The sequence below is a fragment of the Carlito syrichta genome, unplaced genomic scaffold (genome assembly GCF_000164805.1).
Source record: "Carlito syrichta isolate Samal-C Ts95f unplaced genomic scaffold, Tarsius_syrichta-2.0.1 Scaffold309041, whole genome shotgun sequence".
Classification (NCBI taxonomy): Eukaryota; Metazoa; Chordata; class Mammalia; order Primates; family Tarsiidae; genus Carlito; species Carlito syrichta.
This window is the reverse complement of record NW_007253137.1, coordinates 28,071-48,482: the sequence shown is the minus strand read 5'-3', so window position 1 is coordinate 48,482 and position 20,412 is coordinate 28,071. Positions and strand designations below refer to the sequence as shown.

Genomic DNA, 20,412 nt, shown 5'->3' with positions numbered 1-20,412 from the left:
TAAAATGCAGATTTATGATTTGAGTACAAGTTGCCTGTTTTCTTGTCATGTTGAATAACAATGATCACACATTGTAATTTTAGTGGGGGGGGTGTCAGAATTTTGATACTGCCCAGTGTTCAAACAATCTTGACTTATCAGTCATGAAACAAGCCTCATTTCAAGTATACAAATCACTACCTTGTCTTTTTCTCTGCTGCTAGCCATGTCTGAACTTCGTACAGAAGGTAGCTACAAGTGGTGAAGGGTAAACTATAAAAAGAAGATACACAGTGGGAAGACTTGATTACTAGTGGGTGGAGGCTGTTGTTAAAAAGAGTAAGAAAGGATAAGAAAATGCCTGTGGAGCTTCTGTAGAATACAAGCCATCAGATTTCTAAGATATTGGCTGTGTCTTTTGTATCCCTTATTATAAAGTTCTCCAACCTCCAGCGGCAGTCTGTACTGGTCCATGACTGTTAGGAACCAGTGGCACAGCAGAAGGTGAGTGGGGGGTAAATTACAGCTGTTCCCCATCACTTGCATCACTGCCTGAGCTCCATCTTCTGTTAGATCAGCAGCAGCATTAGATTCTCATAGGAGCAGGAACCCTATTGTGGTCTGTGCACGTGAGGGATCTAGGTTGCATGTGCCTTATGAGAATCTAATGGCTGATGATCGCCCCCTACACCCCCATCCCCCTTCTGTGGAAAAATTATCTTCCACAGAACTGGTCTCTGATGCCAAAAAGGTTGGGGACTGTTGCCTTATTATAATACTTAGCTGAGTGCTTTCAATTAGCCAACACCAATGTGGAAGAAATTTTATACAAGAGCCACCTTGTGTTAACCTCCAACTAACCAATGAGTGGCCTACAATCAGAGCTGAACATCAACCAATTATCAGAACTACCATGTTTCAATCCCTCACTTGCATAGCCGGAACTGGAAAGAGGCCAGCTTCCACATAAAAACAACCTCAAACCCCAGCTGGGGGCAGACAGCACTTCTATTGCTGCCCTGCACCCTGCTCTCTTGAAGTGCACTTGATAAATTTATCCTTCTCTACTCTGAACTGACTTGGGTGAATTCTTTCACAGTGACTCCAGCCTTCCTTTTCCCATTTTCAATGATCTCTGCTTAGGCTCGAATTACCATCTCATCTCTAGTTCTTTCTTCACCACCAAAAATCTTGAAAGAACTTCTTAGCACAGCAGGCAACACATCAGTCTCATAATGAAAGAACAACTTGTATTTATTATTATCACTTCTTTCCCTTCCATTTAAATGTTTTTTGAGACAAGTCTTCTAGTCTCAAACTAAATACGAAAAAATGCATAAACAAAAACAAATGGGTTTCTATGTTGGGAGACTTTTGAAATCCTTTAGTGCATTAATGTTTATTTTGAATCTCCAAGTGGGGAGGAGTTCTCAGAAATATAGTGTATAGCTCTTTCTGTCTCTCTCTCTTTCTTTCCTTCTTAAGACAGGGTCTCACTTTGCCACACAGGCTGGAATACGGTAGTATGATCATTGCTCACTGCATCCTCAATCTCCTGGGCTTAGGCGGTTCTCCCACCTCGGCCTTCCAAAGAGCTGGAACTACAGGTGTATACCACCACACCTGGTTGATTTTTGCACTTTTTGTAGAGATGAGGTCTTGTTATGCTGCCCAGGCTGATCTTGAACTCCTGGGCTCAAGCAATTCTCCTGCTTTGGCTTACCCAAAATGCTGTGATTACAGGTGTGAACCACTGCATCTGGTTGCTTTTTCTTAAACTAAGTTAAGATCTATTTTTTTTTTTTTTGCCTGAACACCACTGAAGAGGGTTTGACACTTAGCAGGGTATCAATAAATAACTAAACTATGTCCTGAGGAAGTCTGGAAAAGTCAAGTAGGGAATTCATCCTTCTACATCCATGTGTCTAATACATGTTCAGTAGTTTGTTCACATGTTTGGTAATGTAGTGTTGAATGAATGAATGTATGCATGATTCAGAAGCAGCACTTTGAGCAGAGATCACAGATGTCTGCCCCACAGAACACAGGACACAGGATTCAGGCTCATCTACAAACAACCATACTAAAAACACTCAGGCAGAGCCAACTTCATGGGTTTGTGACTTGTGCAGACATATAGACTCCCTTCTCTGCCGCTGAGAAGGATCTTGTGCTTGGGTTAATGTTCTGCTGTCACTATCTTGAAATAGTTGATAATTTTTAAACAAGGGATCCCACATTCATTTTACACAGGGCCTTGCAAATGATGTAGCTGATCCTGCCCATAACATTTCTTGCTAGAGTTCTTTGGCTCCCTTTTAGTGCCTCTTGGCTTCCCAAGATGAGCCTAGAACTTGTCTACCAGTGTCCGCCACTGCAGGGCTTCATCAGGGTGTGCCCACATCTGGAGCTTTCTCTTTAATTCTCCTCCATTAAAACCTAAGATCAAAGCCTGGCATGGTGGCTCAGTCTGTAATACCAACACTTTGGGAGTCTGAGGTAAGAGGACTGCTTGAGGCTGGGAGTTTGAGATCAGGCTTGGCAACATAGCAAGACCCCATCTCTGTAAAAAATAAAATAAATAAAAATTAGCTGGGCATGGTGGCACATGCCTGTAGTCCTAGCTATTCTGGAGGCTGAGGTGGGAAGATTGCTTGAGCCCAGGAGTTCAAGGCTGCAGTAGCCATGATTGGGCCATTGCACTCTAGCCTGGGTGACAGAGTGAGACCCTGACTCAAAGAAAACAAAACAAAAAAAACCCTAAGTTCTGAATGTGTTCTTAATGCAAGAAGTTACACTCTCTAGCTGTCATACTGAAAAGAAAAGATCACCTCATTTAGATTGAAGTGTTAATAGCAGAGAAGACATAAAGTGTTACCCTCAACTCCCATTCCCAGGTTCAATACACTTTAAAAAAAGGGGGTGATGCTTTTAGCCAAAAACGGGTTCTCTAATAGCAATATTTTAGACATTCACTATATATTTAGCATCCTCCATAGATAGATATTTTGAGATGAGGCAATTTTTTTTTCCCTCAAATTGTACTCTTTTTAAAATTGTTTTATTTTTTAGAGTTGGAATCTCTCACTCTGTTGCCCAGACTGGAGTGCAGTGGTATACCCCCAGCCACCACAGCCTCAGCCTGCTGGACTCAGGAGATTCTTCTGTCTCAGCCTTCCAAGTGGCAGGAACTACAGGAGAGTGCTACCATGCCCAGCTAATTTTTTGATTTATTGTAGAGACGAGGTCTCACCATATTGCCTGGGCTGGTCTTGAACCCGCAGGCTCAGGCAATCCTCTCACCTTGACCTCCCAAAGTGCTGGGATTATAGGCTTGAGCCACCGTGCCCAGTCAAATTGTACTCTTAAGACAACTGCCGACAATGGTACTTCATCTATTCATAAAACAGCTCTCATTCATACTAATTTTCTTTTAAATTATGGTGTCCTGTTGTAACTGCTTTTAAAATTTTTTCTTTTCTTTTAGAGGTGGGGGTCTTGCTATGTTGCCCATGCTGGACTTGAACTCCTAGGCTCAAGTGATTCTCCTGCCTCTACCTCCCAAATAGCTGAGACTACAGGGTAAGCCACCAAGCCTGGCTATGTGTACATTTTGTTTTTGATTGGCAGAGAATTATCAAAGATATATGCTTTTTTCAATAAGTTTTATAATAAACATATTCCAGGAGCCTATTACTTTTATCTAGAAGGTGGATAAAAATCAGATAAATATTTAGAGATTAGAGAACCATACTGGATTCTAATAGGGTATTTTGTTAGTCTCTAAGCTACATGACTTTGAGCAAGTTACTCGATAACTTGAATTCTTTGTTTCCTCATTACAAAAAAGAAAATAAAACACAAGACAAAGCCAAGAAATACCTCTTTTCCTACTCTTGGGCTCATTTTGGGAGTTACATGAGTCATGTACTTTGAAGACCATGGTAGAGAGCCCATAATTAAATAAGTATCTATGTGTTGAATAATGCACGTCTGGAATGGAATGGGTGGTAATGGATCCAGAGCTGAATGAAAAGATTACCAGGAAGGTCAGACCTGGAAATGAGTTATGAAGAAATGATGAAGAAAGACATGCTGTAATAGCAGAAAAGTGGACATCTGGATTTGGGGAGACCAGTTTTTCCTTTACCGGTGTGAGTCAAGAACATGGTCAGTGGCAATGGTCAGCTACAAATTAGAATTTTAAAAAATGGGATATGACAGGAAGAAGCTGAAGACTTGGGACAAGAGGCAAGGAGGGTGGAGGAGAAAAATAAGGCAGATGAGGTGAAAAAAAGGAGGAAATCTTCCTGTTTTGCTTTTCATAATAATCAGGAGAATGTACCAGAAGGAAGAGACATGAAAAAGAAAACCTGTGTTGATCCTGAGAAGGAAGGAGGGTGAAGGAAAAACCTTTCAAGGGAAGTTTCAAGGAGAGAATCTGTTTCATAAACAACAGAAGCAGCTGCTCAGAAAGAATGTGGAAAGGGTCTTAATGAATACATCAGAATGGTTTTGAGACACATATTGGCAGTCATTCAAATCCAGGGGGCAGGGAGCCTGTAGGCTTCATATCAGCAGAGAAGTTGGATCTGTTTTCAAGATCCTATCAGGAGCAAAAGACAAGCCCTGTGGGAAGACCTTGGTGGTGAGGGAATGCTAAGGCTAAAGTTTCTAACCATTTGCTATAGGAAGGAAGGAGCAGATAGAGAAGCCATTGTGATATAGCTAAAAAAAAAGTATTTGTGATTTTGTTCAAAACTAGAGGACAGTTTGGTAAGCCTGCCAGGGAAATGCAACTGGGAAGTGAAAACCAAGGTGGAGGTCAGGCTCCGAACATGGGCAGGAGAGGTGGGAGATGGGAGGGTAAGCCAATAAGAATTAATGGCAACAAGAGCCAAAGAAGAAATTGAGCAAACCAAGCCCCCTTCTTAGTGTGTTGCTTCAAACAGGATCAAGGCAGGTGTTGTTGGAGATCAACTTGTCCTGGAGTCAGTTTAGATCCATGTGTGTATCTGGTGTTCATGGAGTTCTGCACTAGATAGTAGGAAAGCAGCACCAAGATATGAAGTGGAGCCCCTGGGAGATTTGGGCCCCCTGCAGGACCCTTGTTTATAAGAGCACAGAGCAGGAGAGATCAAAGTCAACACAGGAGCAGTTCTGGCTGGTGTGCTGTCCCTTACCCTCAGAGTTACAGCCCTTCTTCTGGGTGAAGACAGGTCCTAAAATCTGATGTGAAGCAACAGGTTTCTATTACAGCTGAGGTGGAAGGTACCTAATGGAAGGTAAGGAGGTTTCAGGAGACTAACACAGAAATGATAAGAGAAGGAGAACAGATAATTAGAAATGACTTTTTTAATGTACAAAAAGAAAATGTTTTTGGAAGCAGTTACAATGCAAGGTGTGTAAAGAGAGAAGCAGGGAGGGTAAAGAGAGGATAAGAAATGTAGTTTGAGTTTTCTACTAAGTATATTACAGGTTTAATCTCATTTAAATGTTATTGCACAAGATTCTAGCAAATCAGATCCAAAAACACATCTCAAAACTCATCCACCATGACCAAGTAGGCTTCATCTCCAGGATGCAGGGCTGGTTCAACATTTGCAAGACCATAAATGTCATTACATACATCAACAGATGCACAAACAAGAACCACATGATTATCTCATTAGATGCAGAAAAAGCTTATGATAAAATCCAGCATCTCTTCTTGATAAAAACCCCCAAACACCTAGGTATAGAAGGAACATATCTCAAAATAGTAAGTGCCATCTACAACAACCCACAGCTAACTAACATATTGCTAAATGGACAGAAACTAGAATCATTTCCCCTGAAAACTGGAACAAGACAAGGCTGCCCACTTTCACCCCTCTTGCTCAATATTGTGTTGGAAGTCCTAGCTCAGGCAATTAGACAAGAGAAGGAAATCAGGGGTATCTAAATAGGAAAAGAGGAAGTCGAGTTATCCCTCTTTGCTGACGATATGATCCGATACCTTGAAAATCCAAGAGAATCTGTCAAAAACCTGCTTGCACTGACAAAAGACTTTGGCAAAGTCTCAGGGTACAAAATAAATGTGCAAAAGACAGTTGCATTCCTATACACCAACAACAAGCAGGCAGAGATTCAAATAAAAAGCACAATCCCATTCACAATAGCCACCAAAAAAATGAAATACCTCGGCATCTTCCTAACCAGAGAAGTGAAAGACATTTGCAATGAGAATTACAAAACACTGCTTAAAGAAATCCAAGAAGACACAAACAAATGGAAAAATATTCCATGCTCATTGATAGGAAGAATCAACATTGTTAAGATGCCCATCCTACCAAAGGTAATCTATATATTCAACGCAATACCCATTAAGTTACCAACATCATTCTTCTCGGACCTGGAAATGACAATACAAAAATTCATATGGAAACATAAACGACTACGAATAACCAAAACAATCCTTAGCAAAAGAAACAAAGCAGGAGCTATCACACTTCCAGACTTCAAGCTTTACTATAAAGCTACAGTAATCAAAACAGCCTGGTATTGGTACAAGAACAGGCACATAGACCAATGGAACAGGATAGAGATTCCGGAAGCAAAGCCTCAATTCCTCAATCAATTCATCTGTGACAAAGCCCCCAACAACAACCACTGGGGAGAGGAGAACCTATTCAGTAAATGGTGCTGGGAAAACTGGCTGACCTCATGCAGAAGATTGAAACAGGACCCCTACCTATCACCATACACAAAAATTAACTCTAAATGGATCAAAGACTTAAACACAAAACCTCAAACTATCAGAATCTTAGAAGATGCAGGAGACACCCCTATGGAAATTGGAACTGGCAACCAATTTCTATTCAGAACCCTAAAGGCCAATACCTTAAGAAATAAGATAGACAAGTGGGACCTTATCAGACTAACAAGCTTCGACAAAGCAAATGAAACCATCAAGAGAGCAGGGAGACAGCCCATGGAATGGGAAAAAATATTTGCTAACTGTATATCTGACAAAGGCCTAACATCCAGGATCTACAAAGAACTCAAATGCGCCGAAAGGAAAAATACAATCAGCCCCTTTAAAAAGTGGGTAAAAGACATGAATAGAACGTCTCAGAGGAAGATATACAGACAGCCAACAGACACATGAAAAAGTGCTCAGCTTCACTCATCATCAGAGAAATGCAAATCAAAACCACATTGAGATACCACCTAACCCTAATAAGAATGGCCATCATTAATAAAACAAAAAACAACAGATGCTGGTGAGGATGTGGAGAAAAAGGAACGCTTCTACACTGCTGAATGCACACTAGTACAACCTCTTTGGAAGATAGTGTGGCGATTTCTGAAAGAACTAGAAATTGACCTTCCGTATGACCCAGCAATTCCCCTATTGGGAATATACCCGGAGGAACTCAAATCATTCTACAAAAAAGATACCTGCACATATATGTTTGTTGCAGCTCTATCCACAATAGCAAAAACATGGGACAAACCGTGTTGCCCATTGAAGCTGGATTGGATTAAAAAAATGTTGTACATATACACAATGGAATATTATGCAGCCATTAAGAAGGACAAATATATGGACTTTGCAACAACTTGGATGGATTTGGAGTTGATCATACTCAGTGACTTATCACAGAAACAAAGAAAAGAGTTCCATATGTTCTCACTCATAAGGTGACCTTGAACAATCATAATGCTATAAGAAAGCGATTGGCAGTAGTGGGAAACTGGTAGGGGAGGGAGGGACATATCTCATCAACAAGGTACATAATCAGTGTTTATGTACCCAACCCTGAAATGTACCCCACATCTTTATAATAAAAATTAAAAAAAAAAAGTTACTGCAACCCTGTGAGGTCTGTATTACTATTTTCAGCTTACAGATGTTTGTTTAGATTACTTGCTACACATATTGGCAACTACTGTGGCTAAGTTTGATTGCATGCTTATTATGTGCCAGACGCTTTACATATCTTGTAATCCTTACAACAACAATGGAAAGTATATACTATTATTACTCCCATTTTCTGGATTAGAAAACCAAGGTCTGGAAAAGTCCAGTAACTTGCCCAAAGTCATACAACCAAAAAAAAGGTGGGAAACAAGGTACAAACCCAGGCAATCTGTTTCCAGAGCTCAGAATCTTAACTACCATGATGAACAGACTCTAGAGTTTACACACTAACATAATAACCAGGAAAAGAAGCATAGGAGAAAAAGGAGAGAAAAGATACACTTACAAAGCCTTAGAGGCTACTATTTAAAAGGAGACAAGAACGAGGAGGACAGGAGGAAAAAGTTAATCTGGACAGGGGGATTCGAATGTTTTTTTAAGAGATGGGAAAAACTTGACAGACAAGTTTAATAATAATAAAGATGAAAATAACATAAGACTTACTACTGCAGGTGCTTTATATATAAGGGCAATCCCGGAAAAAACAAAACAAAACAATGGAATTATCTTTTGAAAGGGGGCCCTTTGTAGTAAACCTTTCCCTGTTCGGTAAGTGTTATAGGAACCCATCCCATCATCATCAGTGTACCAGCTAGCATTGTTGTGAGAAGCTGTGTTTGGCTTTAGTGATTTTTTTTGGAGATTCTTTCAATGTGTTTGCCCATTTCAAGATGGGTGATTTATGAGTGTACCTGCCCACACCACCTGGAGTGTTCAGGACTTTGGACTCAAAACGGCATCATCCCTTTGTCCCACTGTTCACCCACTGTCACTCTGAGTGACTTTTTTGTTTTCCCAGATGAAAAAAGTTCCCAAAGGAAAACTTTTGCTGATGTGTAAGAGGTGAAACAAAAAAAATGACAGAAGCATTAAAAGGGATCAAAATTGACGAGTTCAAAAACTGTTTTGAGCAATGGAAAAAGTGTCTCAATAGGTGTGTTACATCAAACGAAGAGTACTTTGAAGGTGACTGAAGTTTAAACATGTAAGAATAAATGCATAATTTTTAATAAATAAAGTTTGTTTTGGGGGAGTTTCCTTCCTCATATATTATCTCACTGAATTTTCAGAATAATCCTTTTGTCTCTTTTACTGAAGTCTCAGGATGTAGCACATAGTACTCAATACATATTTATTGAACAAACCTTGAAAGGTAACTATATAGTTTTACTTTTATATGTAAAATAAAATTACTTTTACTTTACTCCAGATCTTAGGATTAAAGTCTAAGGGAATCAGTTACTTTGTCCCTGGTTGTTTGGTGACTTCACAGCATTTATTTCTGACTGCAATTATCTTGTTCCTTCTTTGCTTGATTGTTACCTGCATGTAAACTAAATTCAGGAGCACAGAAGCCTCACTCACCTTGCTTAATGCTGTCCTCATAGCATCTAGGACAATGCCTAGGGTGTAACAGGTGATTAGTAAATATCTGCTGTTTGAAAAAGAAGAGAACCCAGTATTTCGGCCTTTCCGAACAACTCTTTTCTCATCATAGCACATTGAATTACTGAGCAGAGAGGTCAGTTGCTCGTCTTTCTCTTTGTGCCCACTTTCAAGCAGCATCTGTCACTTTCTCCATCAGTGACTCAACCATCCATTTGCTTGGTTGTGGAGCAAGGAAGAAAAGTTTTTTGTTTGGTTTGTTTTCAAAATAAACAGATCATTACAAAGGTGATCAAATTATCCCTATATAAAAACAGCTCTTCCGCCTCACACTCATGAGGACGACTACTATTAAAGAAAGTAGAAAATAAAAAGTGATCACGAAGATGTGGAGGAACTGGAACCCTGGGCCATTGTTGGTGGAAATGTACAATGGGATCACCACTATAGAAAACATCATAGTGATTTTTAAAAAATTAAAAATAGAATTCCATATGACACAGCAATCCCCCTTCCTGGGTACAGACCCAAAAGAATTTAAAACAGGGTCTTGAGCAAATACTTGTACATCCATATGAAAAGAAACATTATTCACAATAGCCAAAATATGGAAGCAACCCAAGTGTTATCAATAAATGAATGGATAAACAAAAAATAGTATATATGTGGGGAGACCCCTCAAAACCCAGAATTTATTTATTAAAAATTGTGTATTTATTCTTTCATGTTTAAACTTCAGACACCTTCAAAGTATTCTGTTTGATGTAATATACCCATTGAGATGCTTTTTCCAATGCTCAGAACAGTTTTTGAATTCATCAATTTTGATGCCTTTTAGTGCTTCTGCTGTTTTTAAATTTACCTCTTCTACATCAGAAAACATTTTCCTTTGAGGACTTTTTTCATCTGGGGAAACAAAAAAGTCACTCAGGGTAAGATCAGGTGAATAGGGAGGGTGGGGCACAGGTATGCTCATAAATCACCCATCAAGAAATAAGCCAACACATTAAAAGAATCTCAAAAAAAAATTTTTATTGAAGCTGAACGCAGCCTCTCACAATGACACTAGCTAGTATATTGATGCCAGTTGGTCCCTAGAATACTTACCTAGTGGGGAAAGCCTGTAGGAGCCCGTGCTTCAAAAGATAATCCTGGTTTTTTGGGTCTCCCTCCTTGTATATACATAAGCATTTTACAAAAATCTCTGCAGAGATGTAGGACCTCAGAGCTTGTGATGTTTACAGAGTCAGGCTGATCAGACCAGGCTGTGACTTACAGCAGCTCTCTGAAGTGAAGCCCCTGTGACACTCACCTGTCCACACGGAGCTGGCAGACAATGCTTAATGCATCCACAACTCCCTCTTCTTTCAACTGTCGACAGCCAATGGATGTAGCAATAAAACACCCCGTTCTACCTATTCCTGCACTGAAAAAGAAAAGAAGAAAAGGTATAAAAAGATAAAGAAAAATGACAAAGATAAAATACATTATTTTAAGAGGGTGCATTAAAATCTGATACAACAGTTAATAAGAAGAACAGCACTCCTGTATTGAGTATGATAGACCTGGCCCTATGCTAATACTTAAAATATGTTTTCATTTAGCTATAAGGAGTAAGATGAGAAGGGTGGAGGGAGGTGATGGGTGAGAAGAATAGTAAAAAGGTATGACAATTATTCCAGAAAAAAATAATCAGGGTCTGAACCTAAGTAAGGTATGGGCAGTGGAAGGAGGGGGGAGATTTAGACACATCACAATGTGAATCTGGAAAATTACAATTGAAGAGTGAGAAAAGCAAAATGTCAAAGATGACTAGGCCTAGAGGGTGGGTAGAATGTTGGCATCACCAAGGCAAAAGGGAATCCTTGAATAGGCTTGAAGGAGGGAGGCGGGGAGAGGGGAGTTTAGTCTTGGACATACTGATGTTAAGAAATCTAGTGAATAATTGAAGATTTGATAGAGTTTGGGTGAGAAGATTTGACTAGAGGCTTATATTTCAAAGTCATTTGTATAGAGGTGATAATTTTTTTTAAAGTTAGGGTCTCATCCTGTTGCCCAGGAGTGCAGTGGCACAATCACTGCTCACTGCAGTCTGACCTCCTGGGCTCAAGCTATCCTTCCTCCTCAGCCTTCTGGGTAGCTGAAATTATAGGCATATGCCACCATATCCAGATAACTTTTTGACTTTTTGGTAAAGATGAGGTCATGTTTTGTTGTCTAGGCTGTTCTTGCACTCCTGGGCTCCCAAAGTACTGGGATTACAGGCATGAGCCACCACGCCCAGTCGAAATGATAATTGAATAGAAACACTGTTCTGGAGGGGTTATCTTAGACACCTGCCTTGGGCAGTATGTCCATAAAATCAGCCCAACAAGCCCTCTCTTTGCAATTTCAACTACTAACAGTCTTTATATAAATTTTTCTCAACTCTACATCTAAACTTTCTAAATTTCCTGAACTCTAGATTGTCATTCCCTCTCCTAGCTACTATTTTGTACTTGTTTCAGTTCAATGTATTGAAATTCAATGTATCTAAAGCAGAATTATCTTTTCCCTCAATGGCATTACAAGTAAGCCACAAGTTTTCCAGTCTAGAAATCTTGAAGCCATCTTCAACATCTCCCCTCTCTCACCTCCCACATACAATCTGTTATCACTTCTTCTATTTTCTGTCTTTGTTGAGCTTATGCGATCCATGCTTTCCTTTCTATAGACTGTACTCACGTTTTCAACAGCTCTTTCTTTCATGATTAGCAGTGATCTCATTATGGTTTCCAAGCCTCCAGTCTTTTCTTGGACCAATTCATGATACACACAGCTGCTAGGTTCATCTTTCTGAAATAGGGACTTAATTATATCACTCCCTACTCAAAACCTGTAGATGGCTCCTACTAGTTATAGCATAATGTCTAACCTTTCTACCACGGTATTTACGACCTTACAAAATTTGAATGTGGCTAACTTTCAAGTCTTATGTCTTTTTGCTGTCTTCCTTGTACTTTATGTGCCATTGTTCTCATTTATGTGAACCATTGCAAAAAATGCCAATCATTTTCCAATTTTCCTTTCCGTGTTAATGACTTTTTTTTTGAGTCTTAGTCTTATTCTTAGTCTTTTGAGTCTTAGTCTTATTCGCTTGAGTGCAGTGGCAAGATCATGGCTCACCACAGCCCTGATCTCATGGGCTCAGGTAATGCTTCTAACTCAGCTTTCAGAGTAGCTGAGACTACAGGTGCAAGCCACCATACCTAGATAAATTTTTATTTAAGTTTTTTATTTTTGTAGAGATGAGGTCTTTCTACCATGTCAGACCCAGGCTGGTCTTGAACTCCTGGGCTCAATCAATCCTCAACTTTGGCTTCCCAAAGTGCTGATATTATAGGCATGAGCCACTGTGCCAGACTTTAATGATATTTTCTTAGTCAGAAATACTTTCCCTACCACCTTTCAAAACCACAAACACTGATCATTTTTCAAGACCTAGTTCAACATAATTCAAATTTTTATTCCAGAGACTTTCTTTGATTCCCATGATTGGAATTAATTGCTCCCCTCTTGGCACTTAAATAGCTTTTATTTCTCATATTTGGCAATTATTTCCTGTTGAATGTGAGTCCTGAGGCTTTTGGAGGAGGAATGGGGCACTTTTAGTCAAAGTAGCTATAGAGAGTTTGTTTCATTGAAGAAATAGGATTTGAACTGTACCCTATGAATGACAGGCATTTTGGCTACTATAAATGAGAGAGACTATTTCAGGAACAACAATGGTATAAGGAAAGAATTGATGAGGAACAGGAGATATGATTTGTGACAATAAGTAGATTAGCTTGTTTTGAAGAGAAAATTATTTTAGTGGAACAAAAGGAAATAAGACTGTGAAGGTGCTCTGGGATCTTATATGAAAGACTAAGAGATTGGACTTCATCTTTTATGCTTTCTTTCTTGCTTTTAATAGATTTTATGAAAACTGAACTTTCACTCCCCAGAAAAATTCACGTAAGATTATATACTCAAATCTGCTCCAATAATTTCAAGGAGTTCACTGAGTTCTGTAGCTGATCCATAGATTCAATAATAGGAATTTTTCTCTAAGCAACATGAAGCCATTGATGTTTTTAGCAAGGATTTCATGTAATTAAAGATGGTTTTGGGAACTCCGTCCAAGACAAGGACACAGGATAGGTCATGGTGGGAATGGGGGCAACAGGGAGCAGGGTATGTGTGTGTAATTAGCTCACTACTTCTAAAATACATGGTGAGGTCATGAGGGCCTGAACTATGATGGTTGGACAGGAAGTGGCGATTATGGCAGAAGCTTTGAAGGGAAAGCTAATCTGGTAACTGATTAGATACTGAGGATGGAATTGAAAGAAGGGCCAGAGATAACTGTCAACATGGGATGCTGAATAACTGGAAAAAAGATGGTCTCATTCTTAGAAACAGTAATCAGAAGAGTAGCTAGTTTTATAGAGGAAGAGGCTAGTTCAAGTTAGATATCCTGAGTGTTTAATGATTTTGGGTGGGGGACAATTCCACCCTGAAGCATAGCCAGTTAGGTTGCTTTTTTTTTTTTTTTTTTTGATTCCAAGCTAAGTTTAGGATAAAGACAATGTTATCTACCTTTGGATATATAAACACATACTAAATTTTACTCTTAATTGAATCACAAAGTTTCAAAAGAGAATGAGGCTAAAATTATATTCTAAAAATAATATATTTTATTTATTAACGATGTTATTAAAGGCTATCTTAAGAGACTTATGAGGCTAAACAAAACAACACAAATTATTTTGAGAAAGAACAAAGACTAAATAGTTGAAATTATAAATGACTTTAAAAATGCTTGCTTTAGTTTGGTCATACTATAAGGAAAACAAGAGGAAGGAGGTATCAGTTACAGAGGAGAGTGTTATGCTTGCAAATTAGCGAAAGGAATCACCATGGACATCTGCTGCTGTTGTTGGCCTGGCCTCCAGCACCCCATATTCTGGTAACAGCACTTTGTTTTCCTTTGGCAAACTACCCTTTGCCCATTTCTCATTTCATAAATTTGTTTCCATCTGTTCTTCATGAGATAACTCTTAAAATAAATTGACTGCTCTTCATCAAATTTGAAATAATCACAAGACTTCCAAGATACAATCCAAGTAGAACCAGGCACCATCTTGAAACAACAAAAACTCCAAGCAAAATTTCAAGAAACACAACTTAACTCCAAGTGTGTATGAGACTGATGAGATAAATGAATCAATGTAAGTTTGAAGATAGATGACCGAATAAAGCCTCTTGCTCACTGAGCCATTTACTTAGCTTGTCCACTGTTTGTTGTTTGTTGAAAATGCCCTGAAAGTGTGACTTCATTTCTGTAAGCATAATCTTGATTAAGACTCAAATAAGGGGAAGTTGATCAATTTTTATACATATTTTATTTACCAACAAAGTCACATCCAGGCAGCAAAACCCTACTTTCACCAGTTCTGTGACTTTACAAAGAATGGGCTGTTGCTTAGACAAAATGGACAGTTCATGTCTTACCTGCAGTGGACAACTACAGGCCCTCGGCCCTGGGAAGCAAGTCTGTCTTCTTCTACATCCAGCATGAGCTGCAGGAGGGGTTGGGCACTGTCTGGAGTCTTGTGATCGGGCCAGGAGGTGTACCAGTAATGTTTCACATGTTGGGTGTGACTTCCTTGCTGAAAATAGCAACAACCACCAAATGTCTCATTCACTTGTGGAACTAAAAGTCATCTAAACCACAATACTGAATGTCTTCTATCACTCCCATCTTGTTGGTAACTTATTTCTAGGTGGAAAAAAAACCCTAGAAGATTTTTTGAAGAATACCGTTTCACCTTGAGAAAACTTGACTGTCAATATCCTGATCTCAAAGTTTGACAGCTCTGCCTCTGTTAAGTGAGATCTATATCTATATTTGTAACACAGATAAGGTATATAACATATACTAAATATATGTTTGCCATTTGTTATAATAAACAAATGGTAGGTGAAAATGTAGCCAAGAATGAATGAGATGTATTATGTTTCTTTCTCTTTGAACATTCCTGACAGGTCATTATAAGCATATTAATCAGGTGATATGGGGACCAAAGTGAGGCTCAAACTTTCCTTGTATAATGATCATTTGTACACCTAACTCTGAATTGTACCCCACATCTTGAAAATAAAAAATCGAAAAAAGTATATTAGTCAGAAGAAGAGCACTTAATTTTTTATCATTCATGCTAATACTTCTGTACTTATTCCAAATTCCAGTATTTAACAGCAGCGAGGAGTCCCAGCAGTAAAGGAGCTACAAGGCATCCCCAGATTAGAAATACTTTGAGCGAGGGCCCACGCACATCATCTCAAAACTTAGTGCCCAGACTGGCGTAGATGAGGCACTTGAGAACACGTGTTGAAAAACAGATTTTGATAAGTGCCTTCCTATCCCAAACTGCCAAATAAAAACCGTCACTGCCACTCTGCCTCCATTCTTTTCCTCTTTGTGATGATTCTGGCTCAGCAGCAAGGCTGCAGATAAGACTGAAATCTCTGGGTGATTATTCTCAAAAAGCAAAAATTATACCATGGTAAAATTCCTCAGGATCTGCTGCTCATGAGTTAAATAAGATAATTTTTCTATGACATAATCTGGTCTGGGGAAAGTCCCTATAAATTACTGTAACTCCAAGTTTCTGAAGATCTCATCAACACTTCAGGCTTGTCTTGCCTCCCACAGCCACCCACTAGTGCAGATTTTCTCTTTTAGCTTCTAGGCCTTCCTTAAAGCTGCTTAGACCAAAATGAAATTAAAAAAAAAATCATGATGAAGTCTCCAGCATGGATTTTAGTTAAAGGCTTTCAAAATGTTAGACCAGAGATGTATTAATATAAATTAGAAGATCACAACATCCTACATAATGAGTTTCCTTAAAGTCTACTTACATTAATTTAATGATTTCCCATACTAATAGTAGCTGACAACAAAGAAGTACACCAGGGAATGATTATACTTTCTCTTTGATCTTAATATTATTTAATTTTCTTAAATTGAATTTGTAGTACTTATTAGGATAAATAATTCCAAAGTAGAAATGTAATCCTTTAATATTATTGACTTTGTAGATGGCTCTAGTTACATAATCTTACCTTTAAGACAAGGTTTCGAACAGTGTAGTTATTACATTCATTTACACTGATCACCAGAACTTCAACTTTTCCATATATCCCTCTCTTTTCTGGCCAGTATAGCACACATTTCTGGGGGGCGGGAGGGGAAAAAAGAACACAACAAATGTTAGTGACACACATCAACCTTGGAATATTTTTCATTCAAGCATCTCAAGAGTTTTCATATTATAAATTAAAAAATTTAAATATCAATTTTTATAATTCTACAAATATCCTAAAACCACTGAACAGTACATTTTAAACAGGTGAATTTTATGTTTTGTAAATTATATCTCAATGAAGTTATTTTTAAAAGAAGTATCCATTTTTACATGTGCCTCCCAAACATTGTTGCTACTAAGCCCATACCAAAAATAATAATAATCAGGGCAAACCACTGTGTTTAATAAGAGTCTCTGTAATACATTAGATGCCAGAGAACGAGGTCTCCCATGTATGTAAGGCAGAGAACCTGGGTCCAAATTTTGGTTCTACTACTCATTGGCTGTGAATCCATGAGCAAGATACTTCAACTCTCTGATTCTAGTTTCCTCATTATTTATGACATGGAAAGTACTTGGGATAAAGCTAGGTATACACAAGCACTTAGCACATGTTATTATTATTGCTGTTGTTCTTTTAAAACTACTGGGTAATAGATTTTTGATCCAAAGTAATGAGATTTTCCTACATTAAATATTATTTTATTATTATTACATCCAGGCATCATTATTTTTTTTAAAAACTGCAAAATGAGATTCAAGCATGCATATAAGCTCATTTACTTTTTAAACAACTTCAAGATAATTATTAATTTTTGATCACATATTTTAATGATGAAAAATATAAAGTACCAAAGTTGCTGCTTTATTTTGAGAGCTCCTGGAAGCAATGTTAATTTTAGGAATGTTTAAATAGCACTTATCATTTTCTCCCAAACACCCATACACATTTATATAGAAATTCTTTCATTTGTTGCCTTCAATCAGAACATTTTAATACCCAGGACACTTGTTTCTTTGCATCCCTGTCAAAGGCATACAAACAACACTTAATTTTTTTTTAAACACATAGATTTAAATGAGCAGCAAAGGAATTACAGAATTACAGAACTGAAGGAAAAGGCACATAAAGTATCAGAAACACACCTTCAGGGCTCTTTCGTGCTGAGTGCCATGTACTCTACATGTTAAAGCAGTGAAGGACGTCACTTCACCTCGTGGAATCAGTTTCTGCCATCCATTACAACAAAAACACATTTACATCCTCAACGTTTTGACACTTTCCCAAGCCAAGTAAACTGTTTCGGCTTTATTTGCACGCCACCCAAGATTGTCAGGCAATAAGACTGAAAAAGGCTTACACTGGCTGACTTAACATTAAGAAAAGTGACCTTTTAAAAAAATAGAGTCACTTATTTCCCTCCAAATCTATGAGTTGCCAAATGTTTAAAATTTCCCCAGTTTATTAAAAGTAATCATACTAACCAATTTTGCCTGGTTTCTTTCAGTGGAGCATCAATTATTTTGCTGCAGGACCCGAACTACTGTGTATCTTAAAACCCATGCCTCCTGGATGAATCCAAGAAGAATGACAAAGAATCTTGAAAGAGGCATTGAACAAAGAAAGAGGTATTCAGCGGTCCAGCAGTCTGGCGAACATGCCCCATTATCCATGGTCAGACCTGAGCAGCAGGCCTCTCTTTTGGAAGGTGGCTCTCAAAACCAGTAGGAAGAGCTGCAAGACAGAAACTCGCAGCCTGCACCCTGGCTTCTGCACCTACTTGATAAGTAGAAGCACTGCTTGCTTCTCTACCAAGCTTGCCGGGGCCCTCTTGAATGTTTTTCTTGACTTTATACCAAAAAAGCAATTGGCAGCAGGCTCCCAGTAGACAATGCAATGTGACTTGTTCATTCAAACAACCCTTAATTAGCATCCCATTTTCTTTCTGAGATACAACAGTTTATTTTTACACATTGAATACATCCCCCCCACCCTTTAGAAGAAAGTAGAAAAAGGGACCAGATAAGTGTGGGAGCTTTTGAATATGAGGTGGGGGAAGCTGCTTATGTAGTTGTTTCTAAGAGTATAAGTTCATGTTCAAATTATTTTCCTGAACAGTTTTTTTGGGTTTCTTTATTGTGGTGCTAACAATGATATGAAAGAGGCAGAAAATGCAAGGCAGAAAAGTGCTGTCTTACAGATAATATTGTGAAACCACACTAAATGTAGGTAACTCAAAATAGCATGCTATCTAGCAGAATATAACCCCAAATCATCACTATTCTTTTGTTGAGTGGGCTGATACTTTCAGTAAAATTATCTATTAATTCCAAGAATCCATAATTTGGAGGAAAAAAGGTTTCCAGAGGACTGTGTGTCTTGTGCAAACGAGTAATTATCGAACCCCGACTGAGAAGATTCTGGCCATTAACCAGTTCTTTGTATCAGTGGCTCATAGCAAAAGTAGAATGCAATGCAAAGCAATGCAAATTCATACATCGATGGTATTTCTTTTCTTTGACTCTCCCTTCTGGCCTCCATCAAGTCAGGACTATTTGTGCTTAAAGAAGAAAGAAGCCTAGCTCATAGTTTAGTTGCCTGGAAAAAGTTATTTTCTTTTTAGTATCTATACATTTAAAATCAAAGAGATATTGCTCTATGAGCTAAAGATCTATATTATCACATAGAAAGTGGCTCTAAAAAAAGAAAAAAAAGATGCTCAGTTTCATTTGGTGTACACTAACATATAAGAGAGGGATAGAATGGGTCAGATTGTTTAAAATTATTGCTATTATTATTTAAGAGACAGGCTCTTGCTTTGTTGCCCAAATTATTTCTAAGTTATAGTTATGTCTTCGACCTCATCTCCTACCACTCTGTCCTCTGAACACTTGGCTTTGGTCACACTGGCCTCCTTGTCCTTCCTCAAACACACTGGGAGATGCAAGATGTTTTCATTAGCTTTCTTCTACCTTATGCCAGATCTGTGCTTGACTGATTTCCTCATCTGCTTTGATCAAAGATGCCCACATTCACCACCTGATTTGATATTGCAGACTTCCTCCTATTGCTGTTATCCTGCCCTATGTTTTCTTTTTTCCTACAGTATGTATCAGTGATACTAAGATAAGTATACAACAGATATACATATGTAGTACATTAAATACAGTATTATTTAGTATACTGATATTTTTTATTTTATTTCTTATTTATTGTGTTTCTCTCTTTTAGATGGTGAACTTCATGAAGGGAAGGATCTTTGTTGGTTTTGTCAATAAAGATATAATCCAAGCATCTGCTACATTAGTACTTGATAGCAATTAGTTGATAAATGATCATTGAATGAATGAATAAATTAATACAAACACATACAGCATAGAATATTTTATAAAGAGAAACTTAATGTCCTCAGAGGTAGCTAGAGAATTCCAGATACTGAAGATGTTGGTACAATTGGATATATATCAGGAAGACAAACTGGGAATATGTTCTTTCAAAAGGTCACATCATTTGACCAGGCAATTTTACACGTAGAACTATATCTTAAAGAAATAATCAGAGATGTGGACAAAATTGGAAATAATCTAAGCATCGATCGACAAGGAAACCATTTACATACATTTTAGTGCATTCACACAAAGAAATTCCAGTAATTTAAAATAATGTTTTGATGAATTATAATGACATGGAGAATGCTCATGATACAATGTTAAAAGCAGAATATATAACACAATACAAACTCTCTTTTATTCTTTTTATATCCATTCTGTACTTTCCCATGACTTCAGCTACCCCCTTCTGATCTGTCTCTCACCTGGACATTTCTCCAGAGCTCTAAACTCTTATTATTAACTGCTTAATAGACTTTACCATTCAAAAGTCTCCAGGATTACTCAAACTTAACATGT

General features: G+C 38.1%; 1 protein-coding gene across 1 annotated transcript in view; it reads right to left on the bottom strand.

Annotated features, from left to right (window-relative positions):
• The window catches only part of PTPRR (protein tyrosine phosphatase, receptor type R), a gene marked incomplete at its 5' end in the record, with an annotated part of 56,663 nt that overhangs the window by 12,187 nt on the left and 24,064 nt on the right, over nt 1-20,412 (bottom strand). Inside the window, 3 exons of the mRNA XM_008066630.1 lie at nt 10,644-10,757; nt 14,867-15,024; nt 16,481-16,591. Of these exons, the coding sequence (XP_008064821.1) occupies nt 10,644-10,757; nt 14,867-15,024; nt 16,481-16,591 (383 nt within the window). The remainder of the gene's footprint in view (nt 1-10,643; nt 10,758-14,866; nt 15,025-16,480; nt 16,592-20,412) is intronic.